Raw genomic sequence first — 17126 nt, 5'->3', positions numbered from 1 at the left:
AGACAGCCAAAAGACTGAGGATATTAAGGCTTGCATGAAGAAACTGTAGACTTTCTTGTTCTCTAAGTGCTTTGATAGTGTGGATTTGACAATAAACGACAAATATGAAGTGTGTAATGTTGAATGACTTGGTAGGAACATGATAAAATAACTGTGGTCCTGCAGAGGAAGGTTCCCATGCTCTATAAGACCAGAAAAGCAGCCCTTAAAGTAAGTACACGTAGCTCGTTCACCCACCTCGTTAGAGGTCGGTAGGCATTCACTCGGGAAAGGCTATTAAGGCTGAGGGACACTAGTTGTACCAGCAACTTATCCGCAAGGAAAAAATTTTCCCCTCTGATATATCAGAAAATCGGATGGGTTCTGGGTTATCTGGTCAGCCAATTACCCAGCGCAGTAGCTGAAACTTCCCAGGGATTGTGACTGTTGGTCCCCCTCCCCCCACCCCCACACGAAGGGTTGGCAAGTTCCACTGGGTGGACAAGAAATCTTGACTCTCAGGCAAAAGGTCAAGTCTCATCGGTTAATCCCAAGGGGCTAAGAGATTACCTAGCAAGTAAACATCTCAAGTTGATTGATGTCGAGACGTGCAACAAGTTGCACTCAACTGCTATGTTGTAGGGGGAAATCCTGTCCTCCAACTGCCTTGAATTCAGTGAGAGTTGGCCGTGTAAAAATGCTTACAGATTGGTAATACCAGGATAGCCAGTACTCTCCAGAGGAAGATGGGATTACAGCAAATCTCCTAAGTAATTATCGTCAGGCAAGAGACCAGTTGCTAATGACCGATCACAGGCAAGTACTTCCGAAAGGCAGGATTAAGATATATCTTCAATCTATTGTTGGACAGGTAATGTATGCATAAGTCCATCTACAAACCAGAAACACAGACCGAGGAGGCGGGAGAAACATACGGGCGCATCCCGAATGATTCGTTGCGTCCGGGACATTTGTATTACTTCGTTTTCGATCTGCAAAACTGGCATAAGTTTCAAATGTTTCCTCACCGGGAACAAATTCACTTATGCAGAGTCTTAGAGTTTAAGTATTTTAAAAGCTAAGACGGCTGTTCTGAAAGTTAGGAAGGAACTACCTAAAAAGAAGGCAAAGTTTACTTGAGGGTAGCCCACCTACGTCTGGTTACAGGAAGGTAGGAGGATAAGGCATAACCTGGCTTCCCATATATAGCCACTGAAACTAATGATCTATTAGAATGGAGTTTTAATTGCATGATGGTACATAATCCTTGTCGGTAGAACAGATGTCTTGCTCTTATGCGGTTGCGCATGCGTAATTCCTTTGCCTTCGGTAAGTGTTCAAAAGAGCCTGAGCCTGTTTGCAGGAATAATGTATGAGCAACAAATCCCATTATTGCCAAAAGAAATTGATTGTTGACTAGCTGTAGCATCATTAACATGTTCCTGAGCAAGTGTGGGCGTGCAAAAATTAAATGCCGCTAGCGTAGCCATCACACTTATGTTGGTATTAAATATTTGCCTGCCCTGCCTTATGGTCAAGGTAGGAGTCCTCTAATAAATACTTAATTGCTATTGTTCGTAAATGTAAGCAGAAACTGACACTATCCCCTTGGGACTAGAGGCTTGCAAAAATCAACCTTGCTAGATATGTCTCTCAAGTCCATTGTGCGAGCCCTCCATTCTGCAGGGAAACAAACCCGAGAAAGTAACCCCAAAGATTTACGCTTCCCAAAACTCGGCGTCTAACAAGAACTCGTTGTGGCATGCAGCTGCCACAAGTGATCAGCAGTAAACCGTATTTGCTGCATAAACCCTGCGGTTTCATCTTGGCGAGCAACCATGTGCAACCAAAGTAGTTTGATTCAGCGTTCATGGGTTGTTAGCAAACGCCTGTAGTTGTGTAAACATTCTCAGGGAAGTGAGTTTTCCCTGAAGAAATGTAGTCTTACATGTAAGGGTGTGTCAGCCCTGAATACAAAGAACGCAAACATTGGGCAGGTTTGTTCAGGATTGCCAGCGAACGCCGGCAAGCTGGCCAGCATGCGCTAGTGAATGCTAACGAGCAGTGACGAGCATTAGCGAATGTTAGTGAACCCTATCGGGTGACAGTGAACGCTGACAAACACTGGCGAAGAGAGAATTGACTCTTACCTGTAATGATGGATACAGGTAATGTGAGTAAGTGTGTGCACTTGTGGCAACAGTAAGCTGAAGCTCTGTGCACTACCGAAGTAGTGTGCACTTGCAAGCTGGCGATTAGGGTCTCACAAACTCGAATGGGTACTAAGGCGAGCAACCTGGGCTGCTCGCAGACCTTTGTTAGGCAGAAGAGCTCGCCAACCCACCTGGCTAGTGCTCAGTGGATGGATGTACAACACTGTGCATGATTCCCTGCAAAACTAAGGTCTTTGCTCAGTACTCATGCTCATCCTACCGCACAAGGGGAGCTGGTGAGCAGCCTTACGTCATACCCTCAGAATGGAACGAAAATGCTGGTGCTGAATCTGAAGACCAGCCGTTTCTCCCTTTTAGGAGGTTGAAACCATGAGGCGGAAGTCCCAAAGGGCTTGGCCTCACATAGCGGTAGAAACTGTTATGCACAATGAGGCCTGATGTCGGAAATAACCTCAAAAATTTATACCCTACAAGTAGTTTCTTCCTCATAACAGGTGGAAACCATGAGGCACAGATCCCAAAGAACCTGACCTCACAAAGCTCCAAAAGCTTTGTTGTGCCCAAAGGCACGATGTCAGCAATAACCCCAAAGAGTTAATGTCTCGTAGATGGGACTGGCAGTGGCTGCAAGCGGTCAGCAGTTATCAACATCTGTGGCAAAGTCCCCAAAGAAAAGTTGCAAACGAGACTTGTTTTGTACCCTGAGGGTACAGCAGCGATGAGTAGCAACTGCAAGCATTCACCTAATTCCTTAGTCGCCACAATCCAAAGATCTTTGCTTTGAAGAATAAGAGTGGGGCATGGACGAATTCAATTCCATCCGGAGGAATTCCCAAAACAGGAAACCATACAGGCGAAAGCAGTCTTTCCCACACATGGGAGAGGTGACAGCCTCTGTTGCCAGTCTTGGCAATTCTTGCAAGCAGAAAGATTGCTGGACAGTGGGTAGTGGAGGGTAACTCTCCATCGGAAGGGAAAGTTGCCCAACACCTGGTGAAGGTTAACTCTTCCCGTCAACAAGCTGAACTCAAGTTGAAGGTCGACATCAAGTGCTGCCAGTGAAACATAGCCGAAGCTCGTTTCTGGGTTCACCGCGAGGGGATCACCCTGACTGAAAAACCCCCAAAGGGAACCAGTCTGCCACAGCTCTTGTTCTTACCCCAAAGCTGCAAAAACGAACGTTAACAGAGGCAGAGTGCTGCAGTAAACTGTAACACTCTCAGAACCACTCCTTAGCGGGGAGACCCGAAAGCCCCAAATTGAAGCAGGAGTTGCTGCAAGCTGCGTTGGTAGAGACTTCCCATGGATTTTGCATTCCACCACATCATGTTGGTAACACAAATATTATAGCATCTGAGAGACCACTCTCCATTCTTAAGCTACTTTTACCTTGAGTGTCCTGGTAAAATAAATAGCCATAATGCCCCTCTGGTCAACACATTATCATATGGGTGAAATTCACCACACAGGTCCTAATCCTCTTTGAATGTTGGCACTGTTCCCAACTAAGAAATATTTTTTATTTATTTGCAGGTAATAGGCTGGTCAAGATATCAATTACTGATATAATATCACAAGATATTTATAGTTTGACATTGGGTTCTCCAACACATACAATGTATCACTTGTCTTATTCCTTACACCTTCTTTCTTCTACAAATGATATCCCAAAGCCTACTTCAACCTTCGCTCAATAAAATGGGCAGTTACTGTAATTGCCTTCTTCTAATAAATAAATCCAACATATTTTTTTTTTATTGATGGTTACTATAATTATCCTCATAAATCCAGCTAATACTCTTCGGGGTTGAATTAGCCTTCCACTGTCTTGTGTCATTCTCTTGTTCAGTGTACATTTAATTATTTCTTCTTTCCCACAGTTATCCTACATTAAGATGTTGGTTGCCCAATCAAAGGCCTACTCTTACACCAAAATGTCTTTTCATATCACCCTTCACATTATCTCGCCATCTAATTCTCTGTCTACCTCTCAATCTTCTCCTCTCCTCTACAAAAAAAGTCCAAAATAACCAACATGGTGAGGGGGAAGGGGAAGAAGGGAACGGACTTAACACCCCTTTTGTTCCTCTTTGAAGGAGGTGCATGCGCACATACACATATAGAAATGAACATCCCCATACCGATACTCTAATCAAGTGGTGAGTTTTAATAATACTTTGGGCTTTATTAATGACTATGTGTGGATTCTTGGTTTCCTTTACTTGACGTGCCCTTTTGTTGAGTTCTGAAATGTTTATAAAACTTATTACTGTCAAATCCAAAAGTGGTCTCCACACATCTTGACATCATGGGTACAAGGGGCAACTAGTTAAAATACCATGGTGGGGATCTAAATCCTCCTCTATTACATTAACCTCTAGTTTTCAATCTCTAATTCCAAAACATGAGCTGCGGCTGAATTGGTTAGATATCTTTTATTATTATCACTACTATGCAAGTGACAACCCTAGTTGGAAAAGCAGGACGTTATAAGTCCAAGGCCTCCAACAGAGAAAAATGGCCAAGTGAGGAAAGGAAACAAGGAAATAAACCAACTACAAGAGAAGTAATAAACAATCAAAATAAAATATTGTAAGAATAGTAACAACATTAAACCAGGTCTTTCATTTTTAAGTTGGAAATGGAAGGGGTTCCTTGGACACTGGAGGATTTGAAGACATAGGAATTTAATGCCCTTCATTTAACACAAAAGGACCCTAGGACCGTGTTGAAGGAATTCCCCATCTTGATGATAGTGAGAAAGCATTCACCCTACCAAGACCTCTATGGAAAGGCCGTCACTAATTTCCTTTATAGGAGTGATGAATTATGTGGCAATGCAGCTGGATCATCTGTTATAACAATACCCCAAAGTCCAACCATTGTCTCGTGAAGGCTCCCTAGAAGTGATAGGAGCATATTCATGAGAAATAGCGTTCACTGTGTGGTATGGCAAATAAGGTTCCCGTGAGACTTACCTCAGAGGGAGGAATGGTGTGACCCAATTAAAGTAGTTGTGCAGAGAAGAGGTCTGCCAAGGTGGGGGAAGGAGGGAGGGGATTGTGGAGCTAGTGTCATTGAGGAGGGGGTTCTTAAACCTCCCCCCCCCACCTATTCAAGAGGCTTACGCCAGTGTTTAAACTACTAACAAATTCAAAATGACCAACATGGTGAGGGGGAAGGGGAAGAAGGGTACGGACTTAACACCCATTTTGTTCCTCTTTGAAAGAGGTATCGATACCCTAAACAAGCGGTGAGTTTTAATAATACTTTGGGTTTTATTAATGACTATGTGTGGATTCTTGGTTCCCTTTACTTGACGTGCCCTTTTGTTGAGTTCTGAAGGCTATTTCAACAACAACATTATCAATTCAATCCATGTGCAAAATTGGACACAAATACAGTGTAGAAGTAATTACATCGTTTTTGCACATCAGATACTGCTCCAACAACAATGGAGCATAGTTGTTCCCTCATTTAACATAATTCACAAACACCGAAGCTCATCTGAAATAGTTTTATCTTTGTCTAAAGAGGTTAAATAATCTTAAAGAATACAAAGATCTGGGAGACATGCCAGTTTTCTTTTCTGAAATAAAAGTAAAAATATAATCACTTAACATAACACTCGGTCTAATTTATAAGTCCAACGTGAGCAACTCTGAAATTTACATGCCACATTTGAGCTGCATCTGGATTTCAAAAATGCATAACTCTCATAAATATAATTCAGAAACATTTAAAATGTTTGGTCCCATTGAATGAATTTGCACTCTATGAATTTAATCAATTTAAAAGTAAGATAATAAATGTACTTATCCTTCTTCCAACTATTGCTGATGTTCCATACCTCAATGATATCTGAAGCATAATTCTGAGCTCGAACCCAGGATCCTAGTACAACCTTTAGTGGCTGCCATGGCCATTGTCCTGTTACATAACGAAAGAGAAAATAATTGAAAGAAAACTCTGTTGAATTTGCTACTAAGTAACATTTCCTCATAAATAAAGATTTAAATATGGCAAGATTATGAAATATTTTGGCCACATTTGTTGGAAGTGTAAAAGAACTATCCAATTACTTCAAAATATAAACGATATACAGTTTTCTATGTAACTTCACTGAATAATACTACAAGCTTTTCAAGATATAGTTACAAATCAGTATCCAAGTAAAGGAATTTTTAAAAGCCCCTGTATTTTCTAAGCAATATAATACGGTAAAAATAGAATGTTTGTTTCACAATCACAAATCTCCTTATTTCAATTATGCGTTTGGCAATCATAGTATCACCACTACTTGATAGCTAAAACATTACTGAAAGGCCTCCATATTAATCTAGGATGAAAATCCCTAGCAAAACATCCAATGTTTTTGAGCTTTGCCAAGTTGAAGTCAAATAGAGGCTAGGAAGATGAGCTATGTGACTACTATGTAAACAGCACAGGTAATACAATGGCACTTTTGCACTCTGACCATCTAGACCCAAATCTCTAAAAAGCAAAGCCGAAAAATGTACTCGAATCTGGAAGCCAAGAGTACGATCACACACGGTAAAAAACTTTATTCAGATTTAAAATATGATTTGCCAATGCCTACCGTGGACTGTGCACTACACATAGTTAAATACTAGAAGCTAAAAGCATATTAGAAAAGTTGGGCAGGGGGATTAAACATGACTGATTCCATAACTACTTGACCTAATAGACATGCATACAATTTAATATAATTTTGATTGACTGGCATTCCCAAAATTATTCACCAGTAAACTGAGCAACAGGTAGCTTCCATTTACATAGAATTGATGAGATAATGCTATTAGTTCATGGTCAACTAACATTATAAAAATAACATTATATATAAAGTTGAACATTCCCAAGGTATGTCTTCTCAGAAAATAAGTTGGTGTTTAAGGGTAATTTACAATTTGATGCACGTGCCGACCAAGAAAACCACATTCTTCATCTTCTCTTGACGCAGTTCTTACCAAAATGACACAGAAGAGAACCAAACTCATAAAAATTCTTATTAGCAAAACTGTATTCATATTTTGAAAAGCAAAATGCTACAAGCCTCAATGCTCTGATAGGGAAAGCAACTCCGTACAGAATATACCATAAAAAGAAACAAGAAAAATCAATAGTCTAGAACAGTTGCGGATTATCGATTTTTTTTTTATTTATTTGCCAAATAATTGAGAGAGAGAGAGAGAGAGAGAGAGAGAGAGAGAGAGAGAGAGAGAGAGAGAGAGAGAGAGAGAGAGAGAGAGAGAGAGAGTAATGAATCTTTATATCGAGAAAGACTTGGTATAACCATTATTTGTGTTAGATAAGTTAATATAGAAGCGGAAGTTTTTCCAGATGCTTGATTACTGTATATCTACTATTATTATTATTCAAATAAATTTATTTACTTATCAGTAACTATTATCTATTTAGCTAGTTGTGGTTGTGAAAAATAAACTAGTTTATTATATTTTCCTTTATCAAAGCGTGATAGTTTATCTAACAAGGAATGTTCGTAAGTATTTTCTGGCTGTTATTCCTCCATTGGAGCTCCTTATTTTGAGAGAGTGATTATATATGACCCACAACGGACATCTTGGAGGGTTGTGATATAAATGGTAATGAACCAGTCTGGACAAGAAGTGTAATTCTCCTTAAAAGATTCATGATGAATATTACGACAACAATGAATTGGCCAGGAAACAAAACTGGACTTCTTCTAAACTTCTTTATTCACTGATGGCATTTCATCAATTTAAAGGGAGTTTCCATTTGCCACGAAGCTGTGACAGCGTGCCGTGAAAGACTGTTCGGCCTTCTGTGGATGTAGGTGTAAGTGTTCATATTATTTTTGTATATATATATATATATATATATATATATATATATATATATATATATATATATATATATATATATATATATATATATATATATATATATTATAGCCACAAAAGGAAAAATGAAAAGACTTGATTGGGGTTAGTACTTTCGTCCATCAGGGACATCAACAGACTCAATGATGAGAATACATATAAAAAGACATCGTATTTATACAGGAGAAGGAGATCCAACAGCTGTCAGTTTCTTAATAATTCCGGAAAGGTCCGATTTTAGATAAAAGGATAATACTGGATTAACGGAAAACAGACCTGGGCTTAGATTCAAATTTCTACCTTTGGTACAGGAGATTAAAAAAGATTCATCAATATTCCTTTGGAAATAGTCATTTACATGGATTATTTTTTTTTGCCTCTGACCATCCAATTCTGTGACTTGACCCTAACCAGTGGGAGGCCAAGGCATTATTAAGAGAACCTATGGAGATGGCCCCCTGATGCAGTTTTAATCTGACTTAGATACCTTTGGATGTTTGGCCGACATAGAATAAGTTACACTCTGAACAAGGAATGCTATATATTACATTATCATCATTACCAGAACTATTCTTAATCAACATGTTTTTTAACGTAAAATTATATATAAACACTACCCCAATGTCTAGTTTTTTCAAAAGGGGTATAACATCTAAAAAACCAACATGAAATGGCGAACAAGGCATATTATTAATTTATTTCCTTCCTCTCTAACTGGACACATAAAATGTTTTCTTACCCATATTCACACATTTTTCTAAAAAATATTTGGGATAGCAAAGATTTGTTGCAATTTTTTCCATTTTATTGAACTTGTCCTCAATGTACCCAGGGCTACAAATTCTATATGTCCTAAGGTGCATGGAGGAAAAAACTGAATGCTTAATATTTCTAGAGTGACTGGAGTAGATATGTACATATGAAAAATTATTGGTAGGCTTTCTATATATGAAAAACTTGATTTTATCTGTTTCCTTAACTATTAAAGCGTCTAAAAATGGGAAACGGTTATTTTCTTCATTTTCTATAGTAAATTTTATAGATGGTACTAATGAATTATTGATTAAATCAAAACCCTCATGATTAAAATTTTCTTCTAAAATACCTAAAACATCAACATATCGATACCAAAAAATTTGGGAAGGCCAAACTGAAGGAATTAATCTTGATTAAAAAAACTCCATATATATGTTGGATAAAAGTAGGAACAAAGGATTACCCATAGCCATACCAATAGCCATATATATATATATATATATATATATATATATATATATATATATATATATATATATATATATATATATATATATATATTTATATTTATATATTTATTTATATATATAATTATATTTATATATATTTATATATATATATATATATATATATATATATATATATATATATATATATATATATATATATATATTTATATTTACATATATAACGGATTTTGAGCGAAGCAAAAAATCTATTTTTGGGTGAGATGGCCATGTCGTCCTGATGGAAGTTCCTATAGGGTAGCTTCCTAGGGTATATTACAACTACGGCGATATTCCCAGATAATTTACCTTAAGGTACCAGAATTCTAACTCCTGGAGCGAATATCCCTCCTGAAAGGGATATCGCGACATATCAGAGGACGTATTCTTGACACGCCACATGGCAATCTGCATCCCGAACAGAGATTTCGTCTCGCAGGGGGCAATTAGCAAGAAACGAATTCGGGAAAGAAAAAGGGGGAGCCGCTCCCAAGGCTCCCTATCTCCCGTTTCGTAAGCGTGCCTGGCGCCAATCCTGGTGCCATCTGTATTCCTTGTAGCGTACACGAGGTGCTACAGATACTGTATGTAGGGAGGGGTCCTACAGCCCTATCTTAGAAAGGCAAGGGCGGGTCCATCAAGACGACATGGCCATCTCACCCAAAAATAGATTTTTCGCTTCACTCAAAATCCGTTTTTTGGGCTCAAGCCATGTCGTCCTGATGGAAGTATACCAGAGCATTACTGTATCTGTGGATTCTCAGAACATGCCGTACTCCCCGGAGGTAATTTTTCCCGGTCGACTAGACCTAGAGACCTAAGATGTTACCGTTATACATCTTTTCAACTAACTATAAACCATGTTAGAGCTTGCTGCCACCTACAGGGAAGAGTCCTACTAGACTCTGGAAAAGTCTCGAAGAGTACATATACCTATGTATGACTACCAAGCAAGCTAATATAGTGGTCTCACCCTATATTAAGTAAAGCATAGTTTATAAAGAACCACTGCGTCAATATGAAATATCGACCAGTTATCCGCACAATACTTGTATTGGACAAAGGTTTATATCCGCATAGGAAGAAACTAGTAAAACCGCCCTCGTCCCCTTATGGGATGGAGTCCTCCCGTTAAAGGAAACATAAACCAATGCAACATAGCTTGCATAAAGGAACAATTCTATTAGAGTTATCCCAGAAAAGGTACATAAAATAAATGCTCAATTATACCAATAAATTGACACAGGTGAAAGAGATGCAAGGTTCTCAGGAACAAGTTTATTGACAGACAATAAATAGACAGGTTAACAACAATTATATATATATATATATATATATATATATATATATATATATATATATATATATAAAAAGAGGATAACCCAAAACTTTAAGCATAAGTATGATAGTAAACAGAAGTTGTTTATCTGAAAGAAAAAAACATCAAATGCCACTTTTTAAAGATACCGAGGTATCAAGTCATAAAAGTCTGTATTACAAATCAATCACATAAGCGTTAGAAACGCTTGGCACACATGTCTGCACTTATGCTAGGTTCACCTTTGGAAATGGAACAGTCTATATGGGCACTCGGTGCCCTCATTTAGTTTGTAGTACAGTATGTACCTACACACTCACCCTGGACTTAATCGTCCCAATTAAAGCCACTGTTCCTCGCAGAGTTAAACAGTAGGGTTAACAACGCCACCCACTGCTACCACAGATCTCTTTAGTTCCTCTACTTGCTTCGCATAGTGGCGAAAGAACACTCTGGAAGACTTCCAGCCAGTGTATGAACGGAGATGTTCAAAGTCCATACAATTAAAGAAATTTAAGGATGAGGCAACTTTCCTTGGATCGTGACCTGCGGGTGTACTGTCAGGAACCGCTCTGCGAATAAAATATGTGATTTTCGCTCTGAGTTGATTCAGAGATAAATTTGAGCCTGATGTTTCTCCCCTGAATAGTTGACCACCCTTGAAGTCTGAAGTTCTACGAAGATAGACCTTTAGGCATTCTACTGGACATAGAGATGCATCTTCTTTCAGAGGGCAGATTCTCCAGGGACCCCACCTGTTGTTGGGTAACTCATTCTTGGCGAGAAACGTAGGATCCGGAAACAGGTTCAGTTCCCCCCCATCCAGGAACTGAACACGACCTGCCTCTCTCGAGAGGGCTACAATCTCACTAACCGTGGCCCCGGACGCGAGTGCAAATAGGAAAATAACTTTTTGTCAAATCCTTTAATGCACATTCTTCATTGCTCAACAGAGAAGCGAAATGAAGAACTTTGTCTAAAGACCATGAAATGGGCTTTGGAGGTGCTGAAGGTCTGAGCCTAGCGCAGGCTTTCGGAACTTTATTAAAGATCTCGTTACCTAGGTCGACCTGGAAGGCATATAGAATGGGTCTTGTCAAAGCAGACTTACACACTGAAATCGTGTTAGCTGCCAACCCTTGACCATGGAGGTGGATGAAGAAAGATAAGCAAAAGTCTGTCGAGATCTCCTGTGGACTCTTCGCCTTGACAAAGGCCACCCATTTTCTCCAAGATGACTCATATTGCCTTCTAGTAGATTTGCACTTATATTCCTCTAGAAAGTCTATGCTGGCTTTCGAAATCCCGAAACGCTTTCTCACCGCAAGGGAGAGAAAATCATGAGCTGCAGGGTCCGGGTTTTCTGTAATGAAGCGCAGACAGTCGACTTCTGGACTCGCTGGGTCAGAACTGGATGTGGTAGTGGCAAAAACTTCAGCTGTAGTTCCAATGCCAAGGGGAACCACACGCTGTTCGGCCACTTGTGGGCCACTATTGCCGCTACCCCCTTGAAGGATCTCAGTTTGTTGAGGACCCTCAACAGAAGGTTGTGAGGGGGGAACAGATAAATCCTGGACCATCTGTTCCAGTCGAGGGACATCGCGTCCACTGCTTCCGCTAAGGGGTCCTCGTACGGGGACACGTACAGGGACAACTTCTTGTTGTCTTTTGTCGCAAAGAGGTCTATCTGCAGTTCTGGGACTTAATTCAGAATGAAGGAGAATGATCCTGCGTCTAAGGACCATTCCGACTCTATCGGTGTGAACCTGGATAGAGTGTCCGCTGTCACGTTGCGGACTCCTTGAAGGTGAACTGCCGACAGGTACCACTTCTTCTTTTCCGCCAATCGGAAAATGGCCAACATCACCTGGTTGAGAGGTGGTGACCTCGACCCTTGTCGATTCAAGCATCTCACAACTACCTCGCTGTCCATCACCAATCTTATGTGGATCGAGTGACGCGGGGAGACTTTCTTTAAGGTAAGGAGCACTGCCATAGCTTCTAGAAAGTTTATGTGAAAGGTCCTGAATAGCTTGGACCAAGTCCCCTGGACTTTTTTCCGATGAGAGTGACCTCCCCATCCCTCCTTTGAGGCGTCTGAGTGAATCGTCATCGACGGGGGAGGTGGCTGAAGAAGAACCGACTTCTTTAAATGTCTGGCTTGGGACCAAGGCCTGAGAAGAGTACGTAGCCGAAGCGGCACTGGTCTTCTCAGATCTCTTCGCGCGTTTGATGCATAGCTTCTCCAAACTCTGGTTGCATCCTTTAGCTGTGCTCTTAGCACTGGGTCTGTCACCGAAGCAAACTGGAGAGAGCCCAGTACCCTCTCCTGTTCGCGTCTTGATATCCTTTCGGAATCTAGAAGTCTCTTGACAGAACCCGCTATCTCCTTCCTTTTCTTCGCCGGAATGGAGAAACGGTGTGACAAAAGGTCCCAGTGGATTCCCAGCCACTGGAACTTTTGAAATGGAGAAAGTCGAGACTTTTTTCTGTTGATCTTGAAGCCTAGGTACTCTAGGAACTGGATCACTTGACTGGAAGCTTGCAAGCATTCTGTCTCGGATGCTGCCCACACCAGCCAGTCGTCCAAGTAGGCTACTACCTGAATTCCCTTTAGGCGTAATTGTTTGAGAGCTGCGCTCGCAAGCTTCGTGAAAATCCTTGGGGCTATGTTTAGCCCGAATGGCATGGCTCTGAAGGCGTATAGTCTCCGTTGTAGCCTGAACCCTAGGTAGGGGGAGAGTCGACGGCTGATTGGGATGTGCCAATAGGCGTCTGACAAGTCTATAGAGACTGAGTATGCCCTCTTGGGCAGTAAGGTCCTTATGTGTTGCAGTGTTAGCATTTTGAATTTGCAATTCACTATGAACTTGAGTGGCGACAAGTCCAGAATGACTCTGAGCTTTTCCGAGTCTTTCTTGGGAACACAAAACAGCCTCCCTTGGAATTTGATGGACTTCACCTTTCGGATCACATTTTTCTCCAACAGTTCTTGAACATACTCCTCCAGAACGGGGGTGGAGTGTTGGAAAAACCGAAGGCACGGGGGTGGAGTGCTGTACCAGCTCCAGCCCAGTCCATTCTTGAGTAGGCTGTGGGCCCAGGGATCGAAGGTCCATCGATCCCAAAATTTCAGCAGTCTCCCTCCTACCGGTATCATTTCACTTGGACTGCCGTCCTGAGGTCTTGCCTCCCTGACCACGACCACCCCTGAATCCCCTTCCCCTTGAGGGGCGCCTAGACGAGCCTCTGGCTGCTCCTCTAGGCTTTGCTCGAAAGGAAGAAGACTGTCCTTCGAACGTTGGGGTGAATGCCGTGGACTGTGTCGACACAGCCTGGGGTACCCACTGAAAAGTGGTCGGGGTTTGTGCCACCATCTGGGGCACTGGAGGCAATGGCAATTGCAGATGCTGTTGCTGTCTAGAGGGCTTGGCTGGCCGAGACGGTAGCCTAGTCCTCATAGTCTTCCTCTTTGGTTGAGGACCCTCATCCGGGGAAGACTTTCTTTTGATAGCCAGGCCCCACTTCTGGAGAAGGTTTCTATTCTCCACAGCGGCCTTATCAACAACCTCTTTGACCAAATCAGTAGGGAAAAGGTCTTTTCCCCAAATGTTGGAGGAGATTAATTTCCTTGGCTCGTGCCTCACCGTAGCCCCGGTGAACACGAACTCCCTACAAGCTCTCCTCGCCTAGACGAAGCCATAGAGGTCCTTCGTCACTGTGGCCAGGTGAGTCTTAGCCACCACCATGAACATTTCATGGACCTTGGGGTCACTTGCCATCGTCTCAAGAGTAGTCTGAAGAGACATTGAGGCAGCCAGTCTTTCTTTTGTCTCGAACTCTCTTCGCAAAAGAAAGTCAGACAGCTTGGGGAGGTCCTCGCTGAACTGCCGTCCGGCAATATCAGCCTCCAACTTTCCCACTGAGAACGTCAGATGGACGTCCTTCCAGTCTTTGTGGTCCATAGGCAGGGCCAGCGACAAGGGTTTACACTCCTCCAGGGAGGGGCAAGGCTTGCCGGCCTCGACTGCTTTTAGTACAGCCGCAAACCCTTTCTGTAAAAAGGGGAAGGCTCTAGCAGGAGAGGACACAAAGGAAGGGAGCTTCTTGCTCAATGCAGCTACCTTCGAGTTAGAGAAGCCCCTCTCTTTCATCGAGGATGAAAGTAGAGCTTGAGCCTTAGCATGGTCCATCACTATGACCTCCTTCGGCTCTGTCTCCTCCTTTGAAGCTGGTTCCTTTCTCAGCCGGACATAACAGTCTGGATATGATGCCTTGCTGGGCCAGAATTCCACCTCCTCTAGGGGAACTGAGCCCAGCTTATCTGAGATGACGATCTTTCCAGTCGTCATCGGCATGTGCTCAGCATACCTCCATGGGTTAGCATCTGAGCACAAGGGAAGGTCTTTCACATTGAGCCTTTTCTGGGGCCCATGCGGTTCTGCAAGGTACTGCATCCGCAGTTCCATAGCAGCCGCCTTCTCCTGATTCTCCTTCTGCATTTGTTGGATCATTCCAACAACAGAACAGAGGGCCTGTCCCAGCTCTACTGGGAGACCGGCCGATGTTGAGGGAATAGGCTCCGGAATCTGAACCGGAGTAGCCGATACCTCGTCGACCTCTTCCAATACGACGTCCGGGGCTTGAACTTCCTCCTGGCCTCCTGCCAGGAGGTCTTCTTACAAACGCTCGTCCACGTCAGACATCCTGTCATCTAACTGGATGTCTTGCATCGCGACCGCGACTCCAGCATCCACCTGGATCTGACTTTGGGGGATCTCCTCTTGAGGCTGGGGAATCACTGCATCAGCTGATGCCTTAGGGAAAAGATACGCCCTCATCTTCTCACTTGGAAGATAAGGGCCAGAGGTGTTCTTTTGGAAGCCCCTTACACAGGTACGAAGCTTCTCCCTTGCTATATCCCTTGATTCCGCCGTCCTAGGGGAATCAAAGGCCTCAGTAATCAGGTTAGAGCTCACAGTACATACCTGAGGGTCCCAATACTGGAGATCATCCTTGGAGACTGCGCATGCTGCGTATCTCCTACAAAACTCATGTCCGCAGAGGTTCTTGCTACGGACGTTGTAGAAAACATTTCCGCACTTCGGAGGGTCCTCCTGTAAAGAGAAGAAATTTCCATGAGTATCAAGTGAACTATGTATCACTGCATATGCATAGTATAGCATAACAATTCAGAAAGGAAAGACACACACTTGTGTTTCCCTCACAACCCATTGTTGCAGCCTCCCAGATAATAAAATCAAATGGTTAATCTCTTCTAGAGTAACCAATGCAAAGTTTCCAGAGGAAACAGGTGAAGCTCACACCTAAGCAATGATTTTAAAATCCTGGATAATAGACAGGAAAGATCTCACTTTCCTATCTGTAGGGGAACAGCAAAGGGCTGTGCAAGAAAACACAAAAGTGTTAGAACACACAGTGCTGTACCAAAACCCATACTATAGTTTTCTTCTTACTGTATATGTTATACTGAAGAATACTGGTACAGTATTAGGACGATACATGCTGGCCGGCACACACCATAATTAGCTTTAAAGTATACTACCTAACAGGTATAAGGCGGCAGAACGCTGGTTCAAATGCATGTGCCGGCCGGCAGTAACTGCCGGCCGGCAACAGCCAATGTCGGCCGGCAATGACTGCCGACCGGCAACTACACAAGGTAGTACCCGGCTGCCGGCCACACTCTTGGTGACCGGCAGACAAGGGCTGACATTAGCCGGCCGGCAGCAAAAGAACGAAAGGACTACAACCGCCCGGCTTCCGGCCTTCGGGTCGGGTACAGCACTAGAAGAAAAACAGGATGGATGCCGGGATAAGAGTGTACACTACCTCCAAGCCCTGCAATCCGAAAGAGTGCATATATGGAAGGGGAGAATCTAATTTAGGCTTCCTGACCAATGCCGTCTGGCTCTACAGGCAGGCATGGATGAGGGACCAAGGGAGGTCTGGGCAGCACTCAAAAATAGAAGACCCTTGCCGGCCGGCAGCTCTGCTGGCCGGCAAGGGGCTGAGTCAATTCCACATCCTAACCTATTCTAGGTCCAGATGTAGAATGACGTACAGTACTGTAAAGGCTAGGCCATTACGGAGATAGAGGGGGAAGGGACAAAAGAGGGTCCTACCAACCTTGCTTTAGTGACGGATCACCCGCAGCCAAGAAACTCATCTTAGCCTAAGGGAGATCCAAGGGGGAAGGCCAGCAATACTTGCCAGCTCCCAGAGCACCAAAGCAAGGAAGGTGTTGCTACTCCCAGGAAAAGAAACTTATCCTCACCCGAGAACAGCAACAAGGACTAGTCTGGTAGATCACAAAAGAAGGAATCATATCCACAGAAACCTTCGGTAGTGACCTGAGGAGGCTAAGCCACCTCTGTCTGTGTCAGGCCAGCGAGGGAGACTCTACCCCAAGCCAGACAAACACAGACTCAGACTAAAAAACTCTGTTGTTCTGTCCCTCTTTGAACCAGACTTACTGGAACAGGAAGGT

At 42.7% G+C, this 17126-nt stretch overlaps 1 protein-coding gene across 1 annotated transcript in view; it reads right to left on the bottom strand.

The window, feature by feature from the left end:
• Positions 1-17126, bottom strand: part of LOC137641165 (lysosomal acid glucosylceramidase-like) — a 353296-nt gene that overhangs the window by 60722 nt on the left and 275448 nt on the right. Inside the window, exon 8 of the mRNA XM_068373604.1 lies at positions 6004-6083. Coding sequence (XP_068229705.1) covers positions 6004-6083 — 80 coding nt within the window. The remainder of the gene's footprint in view (positions 1-6003; positions 6084-17126) is intronic.

The sequence above is a fragment of the Palaemon carinicauda genome, chromosome 5, assembly GCF_036898095.1.
Source record: "Palaemon carinicauda isolate YSFRI2023 chromosome 5, ASM3689809v2, whole genome shotgun sequence".
NCBI lineage: Eukaryota > Metazoa > Arthropoda > Malacostraca > Decapoda > Palaemonidae > Palaemon > Palaemon carinicauda.
This window is presented reverse-complemented; position numbering and strand designations above follow the sequence as displayed.